This window comes from Trachypithecus francoisi, unplaced genomic scaffold, assembly GCF_009764315.1.
Source record: "Trachypithecus francoisi isolate TF-2019V2 unplaced genomic scaffold, Tfra_2.0 Lachesis_group11, whole genome shotgun sequence".
Classification (NCBI taxonomy): Eukaryota; Metazoa; Chordata; class Mammalia; order Primates; family Cercopithecidae; genus Trachypithecus; species Trachypithecus francoisi.
Window position 1 is genome coordinate 88,676,974 of NW_022681456.1, and position 19,064 is coordinate 88,696,037.

Below are 19,064 nucleotides of genomic sequence, written 5' to 3' on the forward strand. Positions count from 1 at the left end.
GAATTATATAACACAGTGTCAGAAAGAGTAAGTTATATATTTAATTTCCATCACATGTATCTATATAAATACCTACAAAAGTATATTGTGAGGCTAAAATCAGTAAATACATTTTAAATTTCAGAATTTCGTTTACTTCTCAGAACTCACAATGCTATTTCATTAATACGAAATATGACTTGAGTTCTGTTATACATACTAGTTATTTCCACAAGAAAGCATTTCTTGTTGTTTTTAAGATATTACCTAAATACTATTAAATCATTAATTGCAATATATTAAGTCTACACACACGTGCACACGTATACACAGAAACCAAAATCCAAATGTACTACTACTCAGTTTTCACAATGTCTATTTCTAAACTATTTTTCAATACATACAATGAATCAAGTTTATTGGCAACAATAAAAATGGTGAATTTAGCAGCCACAGGAAAAAGGATAGCACTTCCTTAAATCAATTTTAATTACTAAATACACACAGTTATGTGTATACGAATTTAAGACAACAGATATTTTAAAGTGTTCATTAGTCTATCTGTCCTCAGAGTCTATTTTCCTCTCCAATCTACTACTCTTTTCTTCATTCCAAGTCTATTTTCTAACTACTCTAGTCATAAAAGCTATTCATTGATTGTTGTGGTGGTTCAAGGAAAAGTTCTAATATAATTATGAATGAAGCTGGTTGCAATAATCACATGAAGGTGAAAAGTAGTTAAGGGTTCCAAATCCATTAAATGAACTACCTGAATTTTATTTATTTATGAGACAGAGTCTTGCTCTGTCGCCCAGGCTGGAGTGCAATGGCACGGTCTCGAATCAATCCAACTTCTGTCTACTGGGTTCAAGTGATTCTCCTGCCTCAGCCTCCCAAATAGCTGGGACTACAGGCACCTGCCACCATGCCCAGCCAATTTTTCTATCTTCAGTAGAGACGGGGTTTCGCCATGTTGGCCAGAATGGTCTCGAACTCCTGACCTTGTGACCCACCTGCCTCATGCCTCAGCCTTCCAAAGTGCTGGGATTACAGGCGTGAGCCAGCCACCGTGCCTGGCCAATACCTGAGTTTTAAAAGTTTACATGTAATATTGGAGAGTTAAACTCTAAAGAAATGTAAAGCAAATAAATACTGAGTTTTCAGAACATTATGGATATTTACTGGATGGACTGGGAGAAGTGTAAGTGATGAAGCAGAATGCTACTGTTTACTGTCTTATCTAGAAAACTGTTCTTAAAACTACTCTGGCAATCACCTCCACTCCCTACCACCAACCCATAAATCATAAACAATATGTTAAGGGAAGTGGGAAAATTCAAGAGTATCCAAAAATAATACAAATAAAAATCATCTGTGATATAGCCATAATGCTAACATTTTAGTATACTTTCTTTAAGCCTTCTCTGAGTATGTGTGTGTTTTTAAACAAAACTGGGACTGTTACTGATATAATTTTATATACTGCTGCCACTCCAGGGTAATATGATAGCTTTGTACAAATTATTATTATTTGAGACAGAATCTCACTCTGTTGCCCAGGCTGGAGTGCAGTGGCACAATCTTGGCTCAATGCAACCTCTGTCTCCTGAGTTCATGTGATTCTTCTGCCTCAGCCTCCCGACTAGCTGGGATTGCAGGCACGAAGCAGAATGCCTCATTTTTGTATTTTTTAGTAGAGACGGGGTTTCTCCATGTTGACCAGGCTGGTTTCAAGCTCCTGACTTCAAGTGATCTGCCTGCCTCGGCCTCCAAAAGTGCTGGGATTACAGGTGTGGGTCACCACGTCCGGCCCCTTTCCTTAAGATACTTTATTGTCTTGTGCTGAAAAATTGTTGTAATAAATATACAACATATGGCACATACAATGTGACTGGATCCCTCCCTTGATGTGTACAACCATTGGCAACAGCTCTGGGCAAAAAAGAATCCTCTGAAACTCATTTTACTCACTGAGAATCTAGTTTTTTTTTTTTTTTTTTTTTTTGAGACGGAGTCTCGCTCTGTCACCCAAGCTGGAGTGCACTGGCCAGATCTCAGCTCACTGCAAGCTCCGCCTCCCGGGTTCACGCCATTCTCTTGCCTCAGCCTCCCGAGTAGCTGGGACTACAGGCGCCCGCCACCTTGCTCGGCTAGTTTTTTGTATTTTTTAGTAGAGACGGGGTTTCACCGTGTTAGCCAGGATGGTCTCGATCTCCTGACCTTGTGATCCGCCCGCCTCGGCCTCCCAAAGTGCTGGGATTACAGGCTTGAGCCACCGCGCCCGGCCGATAATCTAGTTTTAAAGATGGGTGTGATGCTTAAATTTGATATGTATACATCTGTTTGGAAAACAGTAGGCCAAAAATAAATAAGGGCTATTGTCATCATGATCAGTAACAGTAGCAGTAGTGGCGGTAAGGGGTAGTGGTGGTACTGGTAACCCCTTGTCTCTTCACTGGGCCATCTTGTTAATCCTCTACTCTGAGATCTTCCCCACAGCTATTCCAAAATTGCAAGCTTTGCTCAGTAACATTTGGTCCACCTTCAAGTTAACGGCCTCCATTAGCAAGCAACACTCACTATCGCTCACAACTAATTTTATTCATTTCTGCTCCTGAAAATATTCTCCATAGAAACTGCCTGCAATTCAACTTTGGTTAAATACTGAATTTCAATCTTATTTTAGAGCTTGTCTTCCTCTGTACTTGTGTGTATTTGTAAATTTAGAGACAATATCTTACATTTATGTCCCTGAAAAAAATGGTTATTACGGAAAAAACAAGTTTATTTCATTAGAGCTTCTTTAACTTTCTTCTCTACATTAGATTTTCAGTCATTATTCATCCTTTCTTTACCTTGGATCTCAGCCAAATGTAGCTACTATTTCCCAGGTTAACTCCTTCACTTACATATTGGTGAGACACCCAAGTTTAAAAGGGCTCCTCGGAGAATCTCTGACCAGCCTCTGCACTGGGAGGAAGGGGTGGAGCCTCGGGAAGTTCGTGCCATTTGCAGCAGGGAGATGCCTGGCCACTCCTCTTCCTGTGTGGTAAACTGGGATTTAATCTGTGAGGTGGAAAACCTGTTAGCAGGACTCCATCTCACTTTGCTGAGCTGTTTTTCCTTTTCCATTCTCATCCAGTAAATTTCACTCCTCACACTTCTATGTGTCTATGAGCCTAATCTTTCTGGTTGTGTGAAAAGAACCCGGTTTTTTTCTACAACATTGGATTCTATTGTGTTTCTTCATAAATTATCCTCTTTTGCATCTTTTATCTTTTCCTCTCTACTGAATCCCACACTTAAGTATATAAAAACAAATGTTATTCTAAGTAGAAACAACAGAAACAACACTTTTTCTTTGATCCTGCTACTTTTTCAAAAGAAATAAACCAGAATTTATCAGTATCTGGCAAAGCAATGCAAAATGTAATATTTAATATAGTTATTGTAACAAGTTTTTGCACTTTTCTCTCAGTCACTGGCGAATTAAAAAATACATATTTTTCAATCACATCACCACTATAATTTATAATAGTTGGCTCCCTGCTTGTTATTTAAACTATTGCAGTGAAAGTTCGGGATTAGCTTCTATTCTTCATTTAATTCCCCTTCAGCCAAATTCTATTTTCTTTTATTCCAGTGAAGAACTGTTTGGTTCAACTGAGCAAATATTCACATAGGCTACTAGGTACAAATTTCCTGAAATGAAAACCCATTTTCTAGGGAGAAATTCAAGCCTGCTGCATGAATTTGCATAAGTCACAAGGAGCTGAATGTTAATCACCAAGACAATGGGGAAAATGTCTCCAGGGCATGTTAGAGACCTTCATGGCAGCCTCTCCCCAGAGGCCTAGCAGGACAAAATTATTTCCTGGACCAGGTCCAGGCCCCCCATGCTGCCTGCAGCCTAGAGACTTGATGCCCTGCATCCCAGCTGTTCCAGCCATGGCTAAAAAGGGCCAAGGTGCAGCTTGGGCTGTGGCTTCAGAGAGTAAAAATCCCAAGCCCTGGCAGCTTCCACATGGTGCTGAGCCTGTGGGTACCCAAAAGTCAAAAACTGAGGTTTGGAAATTTCCACCTAGATTTCAGATGATGTATGGAAACACCTGGATGTCCAAGCGGAAGTTTGCTGCAGGGGCAGAGCCCTCATGGAGAACCTCTGCTAGGGCAGATCAGGGCCCCCACACAGAGTCCCCACTTGGGCACTGCCTAGTGGAGCTGTGAAAAGAGGGCTATCATCCTCCAGACCCCAGAATGGTAGATAAATGAACAGCTCGCACCGTGCACCTGGAGACACCACAGACACTCAATGCCAACCCATGAAGGCAGCTGAGAGGGGGGACTGTACCCTGCAAGGCCACAGGGGCGGAACTGCGCAAGGCTCTGGGAGCCCACCTCGTGCGTCAGCGTGACCTGGTTGTGAAACATGGAGTCAAAGGAGATCATTTTGGAGCTTTAAGGTTTAATGACTACCCTATTGGATTTTGGGCTTGGATGGTACCTGTAGCCTCTTTGTTTTGGCCAATTTCTCCCATTTGTAATGGGTATATATACTCAATGCCTATACCCTACTTCTCTAGGAAGTAAATAACTTGCTTTTGATTTTACAGGCTCATAGGTGGAAGGGACTTTCCCTGTCTCAAATGAGACTTTGGACTTGGACTTTTGGGTTAATGCTGGAATGAGCTCAGACTCTGGGGGACTCTTGGAAAGGCATGATTGTGTTCTAAAATGTGAGGACATGAGATTTGGGAAGGGCCACGGCAGAATGATACGGTTTGGCTGTGCACCCACCGAAATCTCACCTTGAATTGTAGTTCCCATAATCCTTACGTGTCATAGGAGGGACCCAGTGGGAAGTAACTGAATCATGGGGTTACCCCCATGCTATTCTCATGATAGTGAGTTCTCATGAGATCTGATGGTTTTATAAAGGGTTTATCCCTGTTTGCTCAGCACTTCTCTCTCCTGCTGCCATGTGAAGAAAGACATGTTTGCTTCCCCTTCTGCCATGATCATAAGTTTCCTGAGGCCTGCTCAGCCCTGCAGAACTGTGAGTCAATTAAACCTCTTTCCTTTGCAAATTACCCAGTCTTGGGCAGTTCTTTATAGCAGCATGAGAATGAACAATACAGACAGTTTCATTTGGAGTTTTCTTATTTACTCAAGGTCTTGGCAGGCTATTTTTCCTTAGTGGCCAAAAAGTATTCCATATCCTTCTTTATAGCCTTCCTGCTGAAACAAACAAACAAACTCACTTCACTTATAATGCAAGGGATTTTTTTTTTTGGTAGGAATATTCTAGTTAAAAAGTAGGATGGCACATAAATGTTAATAAATGCACATAAATGTATACATGAGACTATACATCCAAAAAATTCATACTGCAAACATATTTTAGTTTTTAAAAAGGCACTATTATTGGTTGCAGAACCACAAATTGTACCTCCACCCTTGGCATTTAACTGTTTTAGATATATAATATTCTGTGGCAAAAGAAATATCAAGGACAAGCATTATTATATATTCAAATAAGACTTACTAACAAGTTGCTAAAATTTTGGGGGAAAAAATATACCAACAACCTTGGCAAGAGGCTACCCAACTTTATTTTATCCAGTTGCAAAAGTTCAAAATAGAAAAAAAGTACTAACTTCACTATTAAAGAGAAATTAATTTATTTCCTTAATACATGATGAAACATTATAAATACAAACTGGAAAACTGAAAATCAGTACTGGTATTCTTGGAAACGAAATACTGCTGTTCCTACAAGAATGAATTCTCCAATATCAGCTTCTGTGCTACAGTCAATCCAGATTAAAAGTCATAGGTGGGAACAACTGATTGACTAGTGTACCTGCCAAAGGCAATAGGGGACGAAGCAAGTACTTGGCCTTTTTGAGGGGCGTTTGTACAAAGATGGGTCCTGCCTCCTAGTAAGACTGAAATTGTAGGACATATCCCAAATATAGTAAGGGATTCATATGGAGGATGACCCAAACCAGCTGCCCTCAGTTCTGACTCCTTTCCTTTCCTCCTAATAATTATTACAGGAAAAGATTTCTGTGTTTGCTCTGTGACCTTCCCGCATCCAGTGCTATTAACCTGCCAGTCTGTGAAGCAGTCACTTAAAATAGAAAAATATAAAAGTGAATTATCAGGGACTTTGTTTTAAAATGTTTTTAAAATGTGTGCTTGCCAAACAAATATGAATATAGTTCACATTTGAAAAGTGCTATGAAAGCTGATTTGTACAATTCAGGTATTATAACAATGTTGTTTTGTTTTGTTTTGTTTTTTGAGACAGAATCTCACTCTGTTGAGGAGGCTGGAGTATAGCGGCATGATCTCTGCTCACTGCAACCTCCGCCTCCCAGGTTTAAGTGCTTCTCCTGCCTCAGCCTCCCGAGTAGCTGGGATTACAGGCATCTGCTACCACATCAAGCTAATTTTTGTATTATTAGTAGAGACGGGGTTTCACTATGTTGGCCAGGCTGGTCTTGAACTCGTGACCTCAAGCAATCCGCCCACCTCAGTCTCCCAAAGTGCTGGGATTACAGACGTGAGCCACCGTGCCTGGCCAACAATGTTATTCTAGATAAGCTAAACATAAATTTGGAGATAAAATAAAAATAAATGATGATGTGTGCACCTGTGTGCTTTTAATGAAATAAAAAAAGCATACCAAATAATTTCAAACTTTTAAATTCTAGTTTAGACATTCATTCTTCTCTCAGAAAGATATGCTAGCATATCACTTCACACCGTTCTTGACAAAGCTGCACATAGTGCAAAGTACCTCTCTACTTTAACTTCTGTTTGCTCAGAACTTATTATGTATCTGGCATATTCACATACCTCATCTTATCTGATTTCCATGACTGCTCTTTGAACATAAAATTATCCCTTTACTGCTAAGGAAGTGTGCTTTCAAAAAGTAACTTTTCTAGAATCACACAGCTAAGTAAGAGAACTAAGATTTGAAACCTGGTACGTCTAACACAAAATACCTGATTTTTTCCTTCTATGTGATAATACATAATTGTTTATTCTAATAATATACACAGATATGTTCCTAGGTAAAAACGGGGGTATACTTTTATATACAGTATCTATGATATCATACTGGCAAATAAATTCTGAAAGCATACTAGATAAGAGGTTAGCATTGGTATATAATTCTCCTTATTATACACACAGGTTTCCAAGAAATAAATAAGGTTTTTTTATTTTTGTTTTCGCTGAACTACATACCAGATTCTCACCCTAGGAAATTCTTTTCCCAACTACTGTAAATATTTGATAACAAAAAGGTCTATAACATGAGTTGGCAAATTCTTCCCATGGTTATGTAATCTTTTGGCATTTGATAACGTCTTTAATTAATCAAATTCTTTGGTATTCAATGTTTTAAAGAATAGAGCAAGGTAAAAATTCTACTACTATGTGTGGTAGAAATCAGGGTATTTCCTAGTTAAAAAAAATTATTTATGGCAAATCAGTAGTTAAGGCCTAAGGAACACATATTTCTCAAACTGATGTTACCAAAAATAAATTATTAAATGAAGTTAATCACACATTTATGAAGGCTCATTAGTTCAAATTATAAGGATAGTAATATTAGCAAAATATCTAGTATTTCCAGCACTCTCACACAAAATATTTTATCAACCTAGAAACAGCAAGATGATGACGACTTGTTATCCTGACAGTTGAAAATGCAAGATGCCAACAGGCTAGGTCACCAAAGAACTGATGACTTTAGAATCAAGCTAGGTAAACTTCATTCATTTAACTTAGTCAAAAATATGTTAGTTAAAAGCATTTTATGTGCAAGGCATAAAACTTCAGAAAGCAACATATAACCCTCCGAAGATCTCTTCTGGTTTTATGACCACAAAATTGAGACAAATGATGCTACGAAACTAATTTCAATTTGTTTCTCCCACTGACATTTAAGTCAAGCTATTGAACAATCTAACTACTGATTAATTTCAACCTAAACTGGCAGTTTACCTAAAATTAAGCAGTACTTTCTGAGGCACGTTATCATGAATTTAAAAATTCCACTTGGATATTTTACTATTTCAAGTATTTTCACATCATTAAGATGGCAGTTTTATGTGTAACATTCAACTAGTCTTTAGATGCTTCAATACTTTTGGAAGAAGCAGAAGTAATCATGTAAATCAATCTACCTTTGTTCTAGAATACAAATTCTAGCTACCTGTAAATTTTCAATCATTTGCAAAATATAGTAAAGTTGGTGTCTGTTGTTGTGATTTTCAGTAATTTTCTATCAGACAAAGCATTATTCAAATCTTAGCCAGCTCAATACAAAAGTCTTATTCCAGGACTTCTGGGTCATGGTGAAGTAGGCTGTCATCTGGAGGCAGAGAAGTTTGAGTTATGGGAATAATTAGGCCCACAAAATAGACCTGGGCCTTGGGGTCCCAGAGAAAAAAAGAAAAAAGGTCGTCAAAGAACTGGAGACTTAATCTCAATTTTAAACAATGACAATCATTTTGTTGATGTTTCTCCTATAAGAGCCATATCCCACTCTAAGAGTGTGGTACAAGGGCTGACACCAGAGATGCCTCCAGTGAAAAAAAGATAAGCCTTAGCACCCTAAGGAGCACCCAGAACCTGAGGCCATGTTGTGTGACAGACGGATAGGGAAGTCACCCAGCTCCAGGAAGCAGGTGCTTGACCACTCGGAGTTCCTCAGCCGGGAGAAGAAAAAGAAGTGACCCTTAGCATGTTCCACGGCTCTGGGGTGAAAACCTCCCCAGATCCCAGACACAGTGAGGAGACCAGAGTTGGCAAGAAGTTCAAAAAACACAAGAGGAAAAAAAGGGGCCCAGAACCCCATAGCCTTCTCAGTCCTTCTCATCCCTTGATTCTGCAAGGAAAGGGATGTTGCCTACATTTGCTCAGTGGGGAAGGAGGGCAAGGAGCAGGCAGCCTTGGGGAAGAATGGAAGCAGGGGAGACCCAGGGAACATAGTGGGAAAGTGAAGAAGACAAAAAAAAATCCATCAGAAGGGAGACACCCTTCTAGGTCACACCCCAAGCCCTCCAGGTCCATGAAGAGTAGCCTTAGGATACAAAGTAAAAAGAAGCCAGTCAAAATGGAGGCTCCAAAATACATCGCAATAAGCGATGACACTAAGGTCACAGCAAAGAAGAAACTGAAGTCCAAGAAAAACAGCAGCCACTCACTGAGGACGTGGCTCTGAAAAGGGAAAAAAGAAGAGGAAAGAGAGCAGGATAGCAGGAAACTCCTGGAAAGAGAAAACAGACACAGAGGTGATGTTGGAAAAGAAAGGCAACATGGACAAGGGGCACACAGACCAGGTGAGATGAAAGGCCTTGCCACAGACTGCTCTTTAGCTGGGTAAAAGAGAAGCTTCTGAAACCAGGAAGTGGACAGTAACCCATTTGGCCAGTGGGATACTGGTTTTAAGAACAAGAAACAGACATGGAAATTTCTCAAACATGGGTGGATTCAAAAATCTGACCCCGGCCGGGTGCGGTGGCTCAAGCCTGTAATCCCAGCACTTTGGGAGGCCGAGACGGGCGGATCACGAGGTCAGGAGATCGAGACCATCCTGGCTAACACGGTGAAACCCCGTCTCTACTAAACATACAAAAAACTAGCCGGGCAAGGTGGCGGGCGCCTGTAGTCCCAGCTACTCAGGAGGCTGAGGCAGGAGAATGGCGTAAACCCGGGAGGCGGAGCTTGCAGTGAGCTGAGATCCGGCCACTGCACTCCAGCCTGGGCGACAGAGCAAGACTCTGTCTCAAAAAAAAAAAAAAAAAAAATCTGACCCCTTCATTCAGCTGCCCCCCTAGCATGACTGCAAGGCCCAACATGACCCTCACCAAGAAGGCAGGAAATAGCTTGCAGCAGAACCTGCAGCAGGACTACAACTGGGCCATGAGCTGGAAGTTCAACCTAGGAGCAGGCTTTGGCTTCTCCACTACCTCAGACAAAATCTTTTATATTGGCAGGAATGCTTCCAAGTCAAGTTAGAAGATTAAATTCTAGTGTTGTGTCCCCGCAAACAGCCAAAATTGCATTTATATTCAGTTGTGCAGATGAAAGCCATCTGACGGTTGTCTTGAATCCAACACCTGCAAAAATTAAGGACACTATCTCGACAGGCTTGGGCAAACTGGGGTGGGGGCAACTTAAGAGAATATGTCAATGGCTAAAACTTCCTGTTTTATGTGTCTAACATTCCACGCCTGTTTGAGACATCAGCACGTATAACATCTGTTAAGTGTTGAGCATGTGCTAGACACATACTCAAGTGTTTTCCTTGCATTAATGTGTTTAATCTTCATAATTATAAAACGAGTGCTATTACTATCCCCATCTGATCCATGAGGCAACTGAGGTTCAGGAATAAAGTAATAAAATTGCCTGGGTCACCCAACAAATAAACAAACAAACAAAAATTATTCTGGCTTGTACAGTAGGAGTAATTACACCTTACAATAGGAACTTTAGGAGGAATTGTAATTGTATAAAGTTCAGCAGGAACCCAGTGATTTGAACCTCAACATCACTTGAGAAGATTTCGTGGGCAGTTGGGGAATTATCAATTTTATCAGTACCAAGTAAAAGTCCTTGGTTCACAGACAGACAAGTTTTCACACAGGAATATTTGTTTAGAATATATTTGAGATCCTCTATATTTCTGGTTTGACTTTCAACAATGCAATTCTAAATATATAATATAGATTTTATTCCTCTTAAGGGAAAATAATTTTCATCTTTCTGCAGCAGTTTTTAATGAGAAATCTATGAGGAGCAATATATTCCAGAAAAGTGTTTTTCAAATGTCTTTTTAGCAACAGAATCTTATTTTCAAACAAAATATTACTTTAAACCCCTATATATAAAACAAAAGCAAAACTCCTATGTTTAAAGGCAAGGTAGAGGGCCTTTCTTAAACTTCGCCTGATACCACTTATTCAAAGAACACTGTAGCCTAGAAAAATAAAGTCCTAAAAACAGTGAATATAAACTCTTAACTACTCAAAAGTCCTTTTCTCCAATTACACAGAATTTAAACAGCAATTCCTAGATATTTTTAAACGAAGGACACTTTTGAGGGAGTCTCAAAAATGTTTTATACAATCACATGTTATTTATACATTTCAAGGATAAACTAATAGTCAACATTGTGCTTAATGATGATAAACAAGGATGAGGACTTCCAGTTTCCTTTCAGACATGTAAAAAGCTGCAAGTCATCAATCAGTCCCATCCTCACAACAAGAAATAAGATGAACAAACTGAAAACTTACAACTCCTCCTGGATCTATCAAAGAACCGAAATCACAGGGCAAACTACCACTCTGAAAGCTGGAGAGACCCTCGAATACAGAGAATCAGCCCTTCTAGCTGGAGCCAGTAACTTGCAGGAACCCTTAAACAGCAATTGACAAACTGCTAATCTTCAGAATTAAAAACTCCTTGGGGCGGGAGGTCAGTCTCTGGGGAGAACCCATACTTTTGTGTGAATTACCTTCAGAGACCAGTATCTCGCAGTGAAGACTGAAAAAAACGTCCTCCCTGCTTCCAGGAATGGAAGAGGGTAAGTAACCGTTTCTAATATGCCCAGAGTGTTCTTTTTGCCTTACAAAGGTCTGTCTCATGAGCCTTATCTGACTTACAGGAAAAGCAATTAGAAAACATGGGCCCTCTCGAGGCAGAGTTTGCAGTGAGCCGAGATCGTGCCACTGCACTCCAGCCTGGGCGACAGAGCGAGACTCCCTCTCAAAAAAAAGAAAACAAGGGTCCTCCCTAGACTTTTCATCTTACACAGTAGAAAAAAAATAAAGGCTAAGAAACTTACCAAAGTCGCAGCCCTTAGATGAAGGCCCACTTTTTTAAAGTGAGATTTAATCATAAGATTATAGAATATTTCACCTCCCCATTACCTTACCACCATATCAGCAGGTTTCCAGTATGGTATAACAGTGTATTAGAACTGAGAGAGCTACCAGCTACAGGCTATATTTAAAAAGGAGTTTCTAAAAAAAATTCAACAACAACAAAGCAAGAAAAAAAAGGACACCAGGGAATATTGAAGCTTCTGACACCTACAGCTATAGCAAACATTAAACATGGCCTAACTTCTAGCCAGATAAACATAAAACCTCACGCCAAAGGCTTTTACCTCAGATCCTTAACTGAAACATCCTGACTTTCAACAAAAACTTACAAGGCATGCCAAAAGTAAAAAAACAAACAACCCCCCCTACACACACACACACACACACACACACACACACACACACAGTCAGAAGAAGAGGCAAAGCTAACATTAGAACCAGATTCAGATATCACACAAATTTTGACATTTTCAGACTGAGAATTTAAAATAATTATAATAAATATGCTAAGACTAATGGAAAAAGTGAATATCAAGAACAAATGGATAATGTGAGCAGAGATGAGATGCTAAGAATAAAAAGAAAATGCTAGAAATAAGAAAAAACTAACAGACATAAACAATGTCTTTCATAGACTCATCAACAGACTGGATACAGACAAGGAAAGAATCAGTGGACTTGAAGATGTAAGATATGTCAACAGGAACTTCCCAAACTGAAAAGCAAAGGGAACAAAGAATAAAGGAAACAAACAGAATATTCAAGGACTGTGGGACGATAACAAAAGCTGCAAATACATGCAGTGGGAATACCATAAAGAGAAGAAAAAGAGAAAGAACACAAAAAATATTTGAAGTATAAGAATGAAGTGAGAATTTTCTAAAACTAATGTCACACAAGAAGAAATCACAGATCCAGGAAACACAGACAACACTAAACAAGATAAATATTAAAAAATCAATACGTAGCCATATCATATTCAAACTTCCAAAACCAAAGACAAAGAAAAAAACCCTGACAGAAATAAGAGAGAAAAAACCAACTTACTAATGGAAGGACAAGAAGAATACACTGATGTCTCTTTAGGAATAACACAAACAAGAAGAGTGGAATGAGATATTTAAACTGTTGAAAGATAAACATCCATTAACCTAGAATTTTGTATCCAGTAAAATCACTCTTCAAAAGTCAAGGAGAAATAGACTTTCCCAGACAAACAAAAACTGAGGCCATATGCACCAGGAGACCTGCTTCACAAGAAATGTTAAGAGGAGATCTTTAGAGAAGGAAAATATAGAGGTCAAAACTTGAATTTATATAGAGTAAGGAACAGTGTTAGAGAAGAAATCAACAGAAGTAAAATATTTATTTTTCTTGCTTTTAATCTAACAGATAAATAAAAAAATAGCAATAGTATATCTGGTGATTATAGCTTATAGATAAGTGAAATGAGTGACAGCATGTAAAGGACACAGTATAAGGCAACGGTCCCCAGCCTTTTTGGTACCAGGGACCACTTTCATGGAAGACAATTTTTCCATGGACCAAGGGTTGGGGGGATGGTTTTGGGATGATTCAATTACATTTATTGTGCACTTTATTTCCATTATTACTCATTGTACTATATAATGAAATAATTATACAACTCACCAAAGGGAGCCCTGTGCTTGTTTTCCAGCAACTAGACAGTCCCATCTGGGGGTGATGGGAGAAGTGATAGATCATCAGGCATTAGGTTCTCATAAGGAGCATGCAACCTAGATCTCTCAAATGCACAGTTCACAGTAGGGCTTTTGCTCCTATGAGAATCCAGTGCCGCCACTGATCTAACAGGGGGCAGAGCTTAGGTGGTAATGCAATCAATAGGGAGTGGCTGTAAATACAGATGAAGCTTTGCTTTTTTGCCCAAGACTCACCTCCTGCTGTGCAGCCTGGTTCCTAATAGGCCACGGCCCAGTACCTGTATAGCAGTACACAGGTACATCCCATTTTATCCATGCTGCTTTATTATGCTTTGCAGATACTTTTTTTTTTTTTTTTGAGATGGAGTCTCGCTCTGGAGTGCAGTGGTACGATCTCGGCTCATTGCAAGCTCTGCCTCCTGGATTCACACCATTCTCCTGCCTCAGCCTCTGAGTCGCTGGGACTACAGGCGCCCACCACCAGGCCCAGCTAATTTTTTTTTTGTACTTTTAGTAGAGAATGGGGCTTCCCCATGTTAGCCAGGATGGTCTCGATCTCCTGAACTCATGATCCGCCTGCCTCGGCCTCTCAAAGTGCTGGGATTACAGGCGTGAGCCACTGTGCCCGGCCAAATGTTATGTGTCTTTTGAGTATTCCACTGACTGGCTGTTACCCTCATCTCTCTCCCCATCCTTAGGGCTCCCTGAGACACCATTCAACAATATTGAAATTAGACTAATTAATAACCCCACAATGGCCTCTCGGTGTTCAAGTGAAAGGAAGAGTCATATGTCTCTCACTTTAAATTAAAAGCTAGAAATGATTAAGTTTAGTAAGAAAGGTATGGCAAAGCTGAGAAAGGGTAAAAGCTATGCCTCTTGCACCAAACAGCCAAGCTGTGAATGTAAAGGAAAAGTTCTCAATGGAAAATAAAAATAATTCTCAAGTGAACACCCAAATGTTAGGAAAGTGAAACAGCCTTGCTGATATGGAGACAGTTGTGGAGGTCTGGATAGAGTATCAAACCAGTCAAGACGTTCCATTAAGCCAAAGCCTAATCCAGAGCAAGGCCCTAAACTCTCTTAAATTCTATGAATAGGTTGAGAGAGATGGGGAAGTTGCAGAAGAAAAGTTTGAAGCCAGCAGAGGGTGCTTCATGAGGTTTAAGGAAAGAAGCCATCTCCATAACATGAAAGTGCAAGGTAAAGCAAGTCCTGATGCAGAAGTTGCAGCAAGTTATCCAGAAGACCTAGCTAACATCACTGATAAAGAATGCTACTCTAAACAACAGATTTTTCAATAAAGATCAAACAGCCTTCTACTGGAAGAAGATGGTATCTAGGTCTAGGACTTTCATAGCTAGAGAGGAAAAGTCAATGCCTGGCTTCAAAGCTTCTAAGATTCTAAGAAAGGCTGATTCTCATTAGCAGCTAATGCAGCTGGTGACTTTAAGTTGAAGTCAATGCTCATTGATCATTCTGAAAATCTGAGGATTCTAGAGAATTATCTAAATCTACATTGCCTGTGCAACATCAAAGCCTAGATGATAGCACATTTGTTTACAGCATGGTTTACTGAATATTTTAAGCCCACTATTGAAACTTACCACTCTGATGAAAAGATTTATTTCAAAACAGTACCACTCACTGACAATGTACCTAATTGCCCAAGAGCTCTGATGGAGCTGTACAAGGATATGAATGTTGTTTTCATGCTGCTAACACAACATCCATTCTGCAGCTCATGGAACAAGGAGTCACTTCAACTATTTTGTATTTTTTTGAGACAGGGTCTCACTCTGTTGCTGAGGTTGGAGTGCAGTGGCACATCTCAGCTCACTGCAAACTCCGCCTCCTGGGCTCAAATGATCCTTCCACCAAAGCCTCCTGAGTAACTGGGACTACAGGCAAGGACCACCATGACCACCTATTTTTAAATTTTTTTGTAGAGACAAGGTCTTGCTATATTGCCCAGCCTCGTCTTGAACTCCTGGGCTCAAGCCATCTTCCTGCTTTGGCCTTCCAAAGCGTTCAGATTACAGACATCAGCCACTGTGCCTGGCCTCAACTTTCAACTTTTGTTACTTAAGGCTATAGCTGCTATAGAAAGTAATTCCATGGACAGATCTGGCAAAGTAAAATGAAAATCTTCTGCAAAGGATTCTCTAATGCTAGCTGCCACTAAGAACATTTGTAATCCATGGGAGGAGGTCAAAATATGAACAGTAGCAGGTATATGAAAGAAGTTGATTCCAATTCTCATGGATGACTTTGAGGATTCAAGGCCTCAGTGAAGGAAGTAACAGCAAATATGGTAGAAATAGCAAGAGAACTAGAAGCAGAGCCTAAAGATGTAACTGAATTGCTACAATCTTATGATAAAATTTGAATGGATGAGGAGTTGCTTCTTAGGGATGAACAAATAAAGTGGTTTCTCAGGGTAGAATCTACTCCTGGTGAAGATGCTATGAACATGGTTGAAATGATAGCAAAGGCTTTAGAATATTACATAAACTTAGTTAATAACACAGCAGCAGGGTTTGAGAAGACTGACTCAATCTTTTTTTTTTTTTAAGAGATAGGGTCTTGCTAAATTGTCCAGGCTGGAGTACAGTGGCTATTCACAGGCACTATCCCACTACTGATCAGCATGGGAGTTTCGACTTGCTCCATTTCTGACCTGGGCTGGTTCACCCTTCCTTAGGCAATCTGGTGGTCCCCACTCCCAGGAAGTCACCATACTGATGCCGAACTTAGTGCAGACAACCAATCAGTGTAGTGCACTACAGCCCAGAACTCTTGGACTCAAGCAATCCTCCTTGCTCAACCTCCCAAATAGCTGCGCGTGCAGGAATGCACTGCTGCTTGACTCCAATTTTGAAAGAAGTTCTACTATGGGTAAAACGGTATCAAGCAGCATCTCATGCTACAGAGAAATCTTCTGTGAAAGGAAGAGTCCAGTGATGTGGCACACTTCATTACTTTAAGAAATTGACATGACTACCCCAATCTTCAGCAACCACTATCACACGATCAGTCAGCAGCCATCAACATCAAGGCAAACAGATGATGACTTGCTAAAGGTTCAATGATCATTAGCATTTTTAGCAGTAAAGTATTTTTAATTAAGGTATGTACCCTGTGTTTTTAGACAAAATGTTATTGCACACTTAATTAACTACAGTATAGTGTAAACATAACTTTTAAATGCACTAAGAAACAAAAGCATTTATGTGACTTGCTTTATTGTGATATTTGCCTTCTTGGTGATCTGGAACCAAATATGCAGTATCTCTGAGGTATGCCTGTACTATTGTTTGAAAGTCATCTTAGATTAACTATAAATGTATATTGCAAACTCTAAAATAACCACAAGTGAAAAATTTAAAGAAATATGATTGATATCTGAAGAAAGGGGAGAAAATGGCAACATAAAAAGTGCTCAGTAACATCAGAGAAGGCAGAAAAATGGGACAGCAGAAAAAGAACAAGTGCATTTACAGATATGATAGCTATCAATGCAACTATAGTGATAATCATATTAAATGAGAATGATCTAAATACACGAAGTAAAAGACAGAGAGGATAATAAAATAAGACCCAACTATGTATTGTTAAAAATAAAGACACAGATTAAAAGTAAAGGGATGGAGAAAGATAAACTATATTAACACTAATTAAAAGAAAGCTGGAGTGGCAATAATTATTTCAGACAAAGCAGACTTCAGAGCAAGGAAAATTATCGTGGATCAAGAGGGGCATTATATAATGATAAAGAAAACCTAACAATCTTCTCCAAGAAGGTATGGCAATCCTTAAGATATATGCACTGAACATAAAGCATCAAAACATGTGAGGCAAACACTGACAGAACTGCAAAGAGAAAGAACCAAATCCACTATTACAGTTGAAGACTTCAACATACCTCTATCAGTAACTGACAGATCCAATAGGCAGAAAATCAGTAAGGATATAGTTGAATTGAACAGCACCATCAATCAACTGGATCTAATTGATATTTACTGAATACTTCATCCAACAATATATTCTTCTCAAGCTCACATGGAACATCCACCAAGATAGACCACAATCTGGGACATAAAACACACCTTAGCAAATTTAAAAGAATAGAAATCATATGTATACTCTGAAACCACAATGGAATTAAATAGAAATGGACATGGTTTGGCTGTGTCCCCACCCACGCGGTTACACCCATGCTGCTGTTCTCCTGATAGTGAGTGAGTCCTCACGAGATCTGATGATTTTATAAGGGACTTTTCCCCCCCTTTGCTTGGCACTTCTCTCTCCTGTTGCCATGTGAAGGATGTGTTTGCTTCCTTTTCTGTCATGATTGTTGCTTTCCTGAGGCCTTCCCAGCCATGTAAAACTGTGAGTCAATTAAATCTTTATAAGTTAACCAGTCTCAGGTATGTCCTTACAGCAGCATAAGAACAGATTAATAGAGAAATCAATAACAAAAAGTCAGAAAATATCAAAAACATTTGGAGTCTAAGTAACACATTTTTACAATATTTCGAACTAAAGGAAAATGAAAATACAACGTAATCATAATTTCTGGATATAGTAAAAGTAGTATTTAGAGGAAAGGCTTTAGCATTGAATGTATATACTAAAAAAGAAGAAAGATCTAAAATAATAATGTAAGCTTCTACCTTAGGAAACTAGACAAAGAAGAGCACATTAAACCCAAAGCAGGCAGAAGAAAAAAAATAATAGAAGAGCAGAAAGTAATGATACTGAAAACAGGAAACCAACAGAAAGAAAAAAATTTAACAAAACCAAAAGCCGATTCTTGGGGGGAAATATTTCAGTAAAATACATAAACCTGTAGCTAACCTAACCAAGAAAAGGTAACAGGAGATACAAATCATTAATATCAGGAATGAAAAAGGAACCATCACTACCAATCCCATGGACATTAAAAGGATGATAATAAAGAAAGAGAAATATCTCTATGCTCACACATTTGGTAACTTAGATGAAATTGACCAATTCCCTGAAAGACACAATCTGCCAAAACTCACTCAAGGAGCAACAGATAATCTGAATAACATTGTAACTATTAAAGAAATTGAATCAATAATTAATAACCTTCAAAACAGAAAGTACCAGGACCACATGGTTTCTCTGCTGAATTCACAACAAATAATTAAAGGAAGGAATGATATCAATTCTCTACAATCCCTACCAGACAACAGAAGCAAAAGGAACACTTTCTAACTCATTCTATGAGGATGGCATTACCCTATTACCAAAATCAGACAAAGACATGACAAGAAAACTACATACCAGAATCTTGCATGAATACAGAGGAGAACATCCTCAGGAAAAATATTAGCAAATCGTATCAAACAATGCATAAAAAAGAAATATATACCATGACAAAGTAAAATTTATTACAGGTACACAAGGCTGGTTGAAGTAAAAAATTGAAGTAACCCATCACATTCAAAAGCTAAAAAAT

At 39.1% G+C, this 19,064-nt stretch overlaps 1 protein-coding gene across 2 annotated transcripts in view; it reads right to left on the bottom strand.

The window, feature by feature from the left end:
• Positions 1 to 19,064, bottom strand: part of ARID2 (AT-rich interaction domain 2) — a 188,990-nt gene that overhangs the window by 18,366 nt on the left and 151,560 nt on the right. The window contains exon 17 of one of the 2 annotated variants that reach the window (XM_033222333.1): positions 17,514 to 17,667. The exons of the other annotated variant lie outside the window; for it this stretch is intronic. Coding sequence (XP_033078224.1) covers positions 17,571 to 17,667 — 97 coding nt within the window. The 3' untranslated portion in view covers positions 17,514 to 17,570. Of the gene's footprint in view, positions 1 to 17,513; positions 17,668 to 19,064 lie in introns of those variants that run through there. 2 annotated transcript variants of the gene reach the window in all.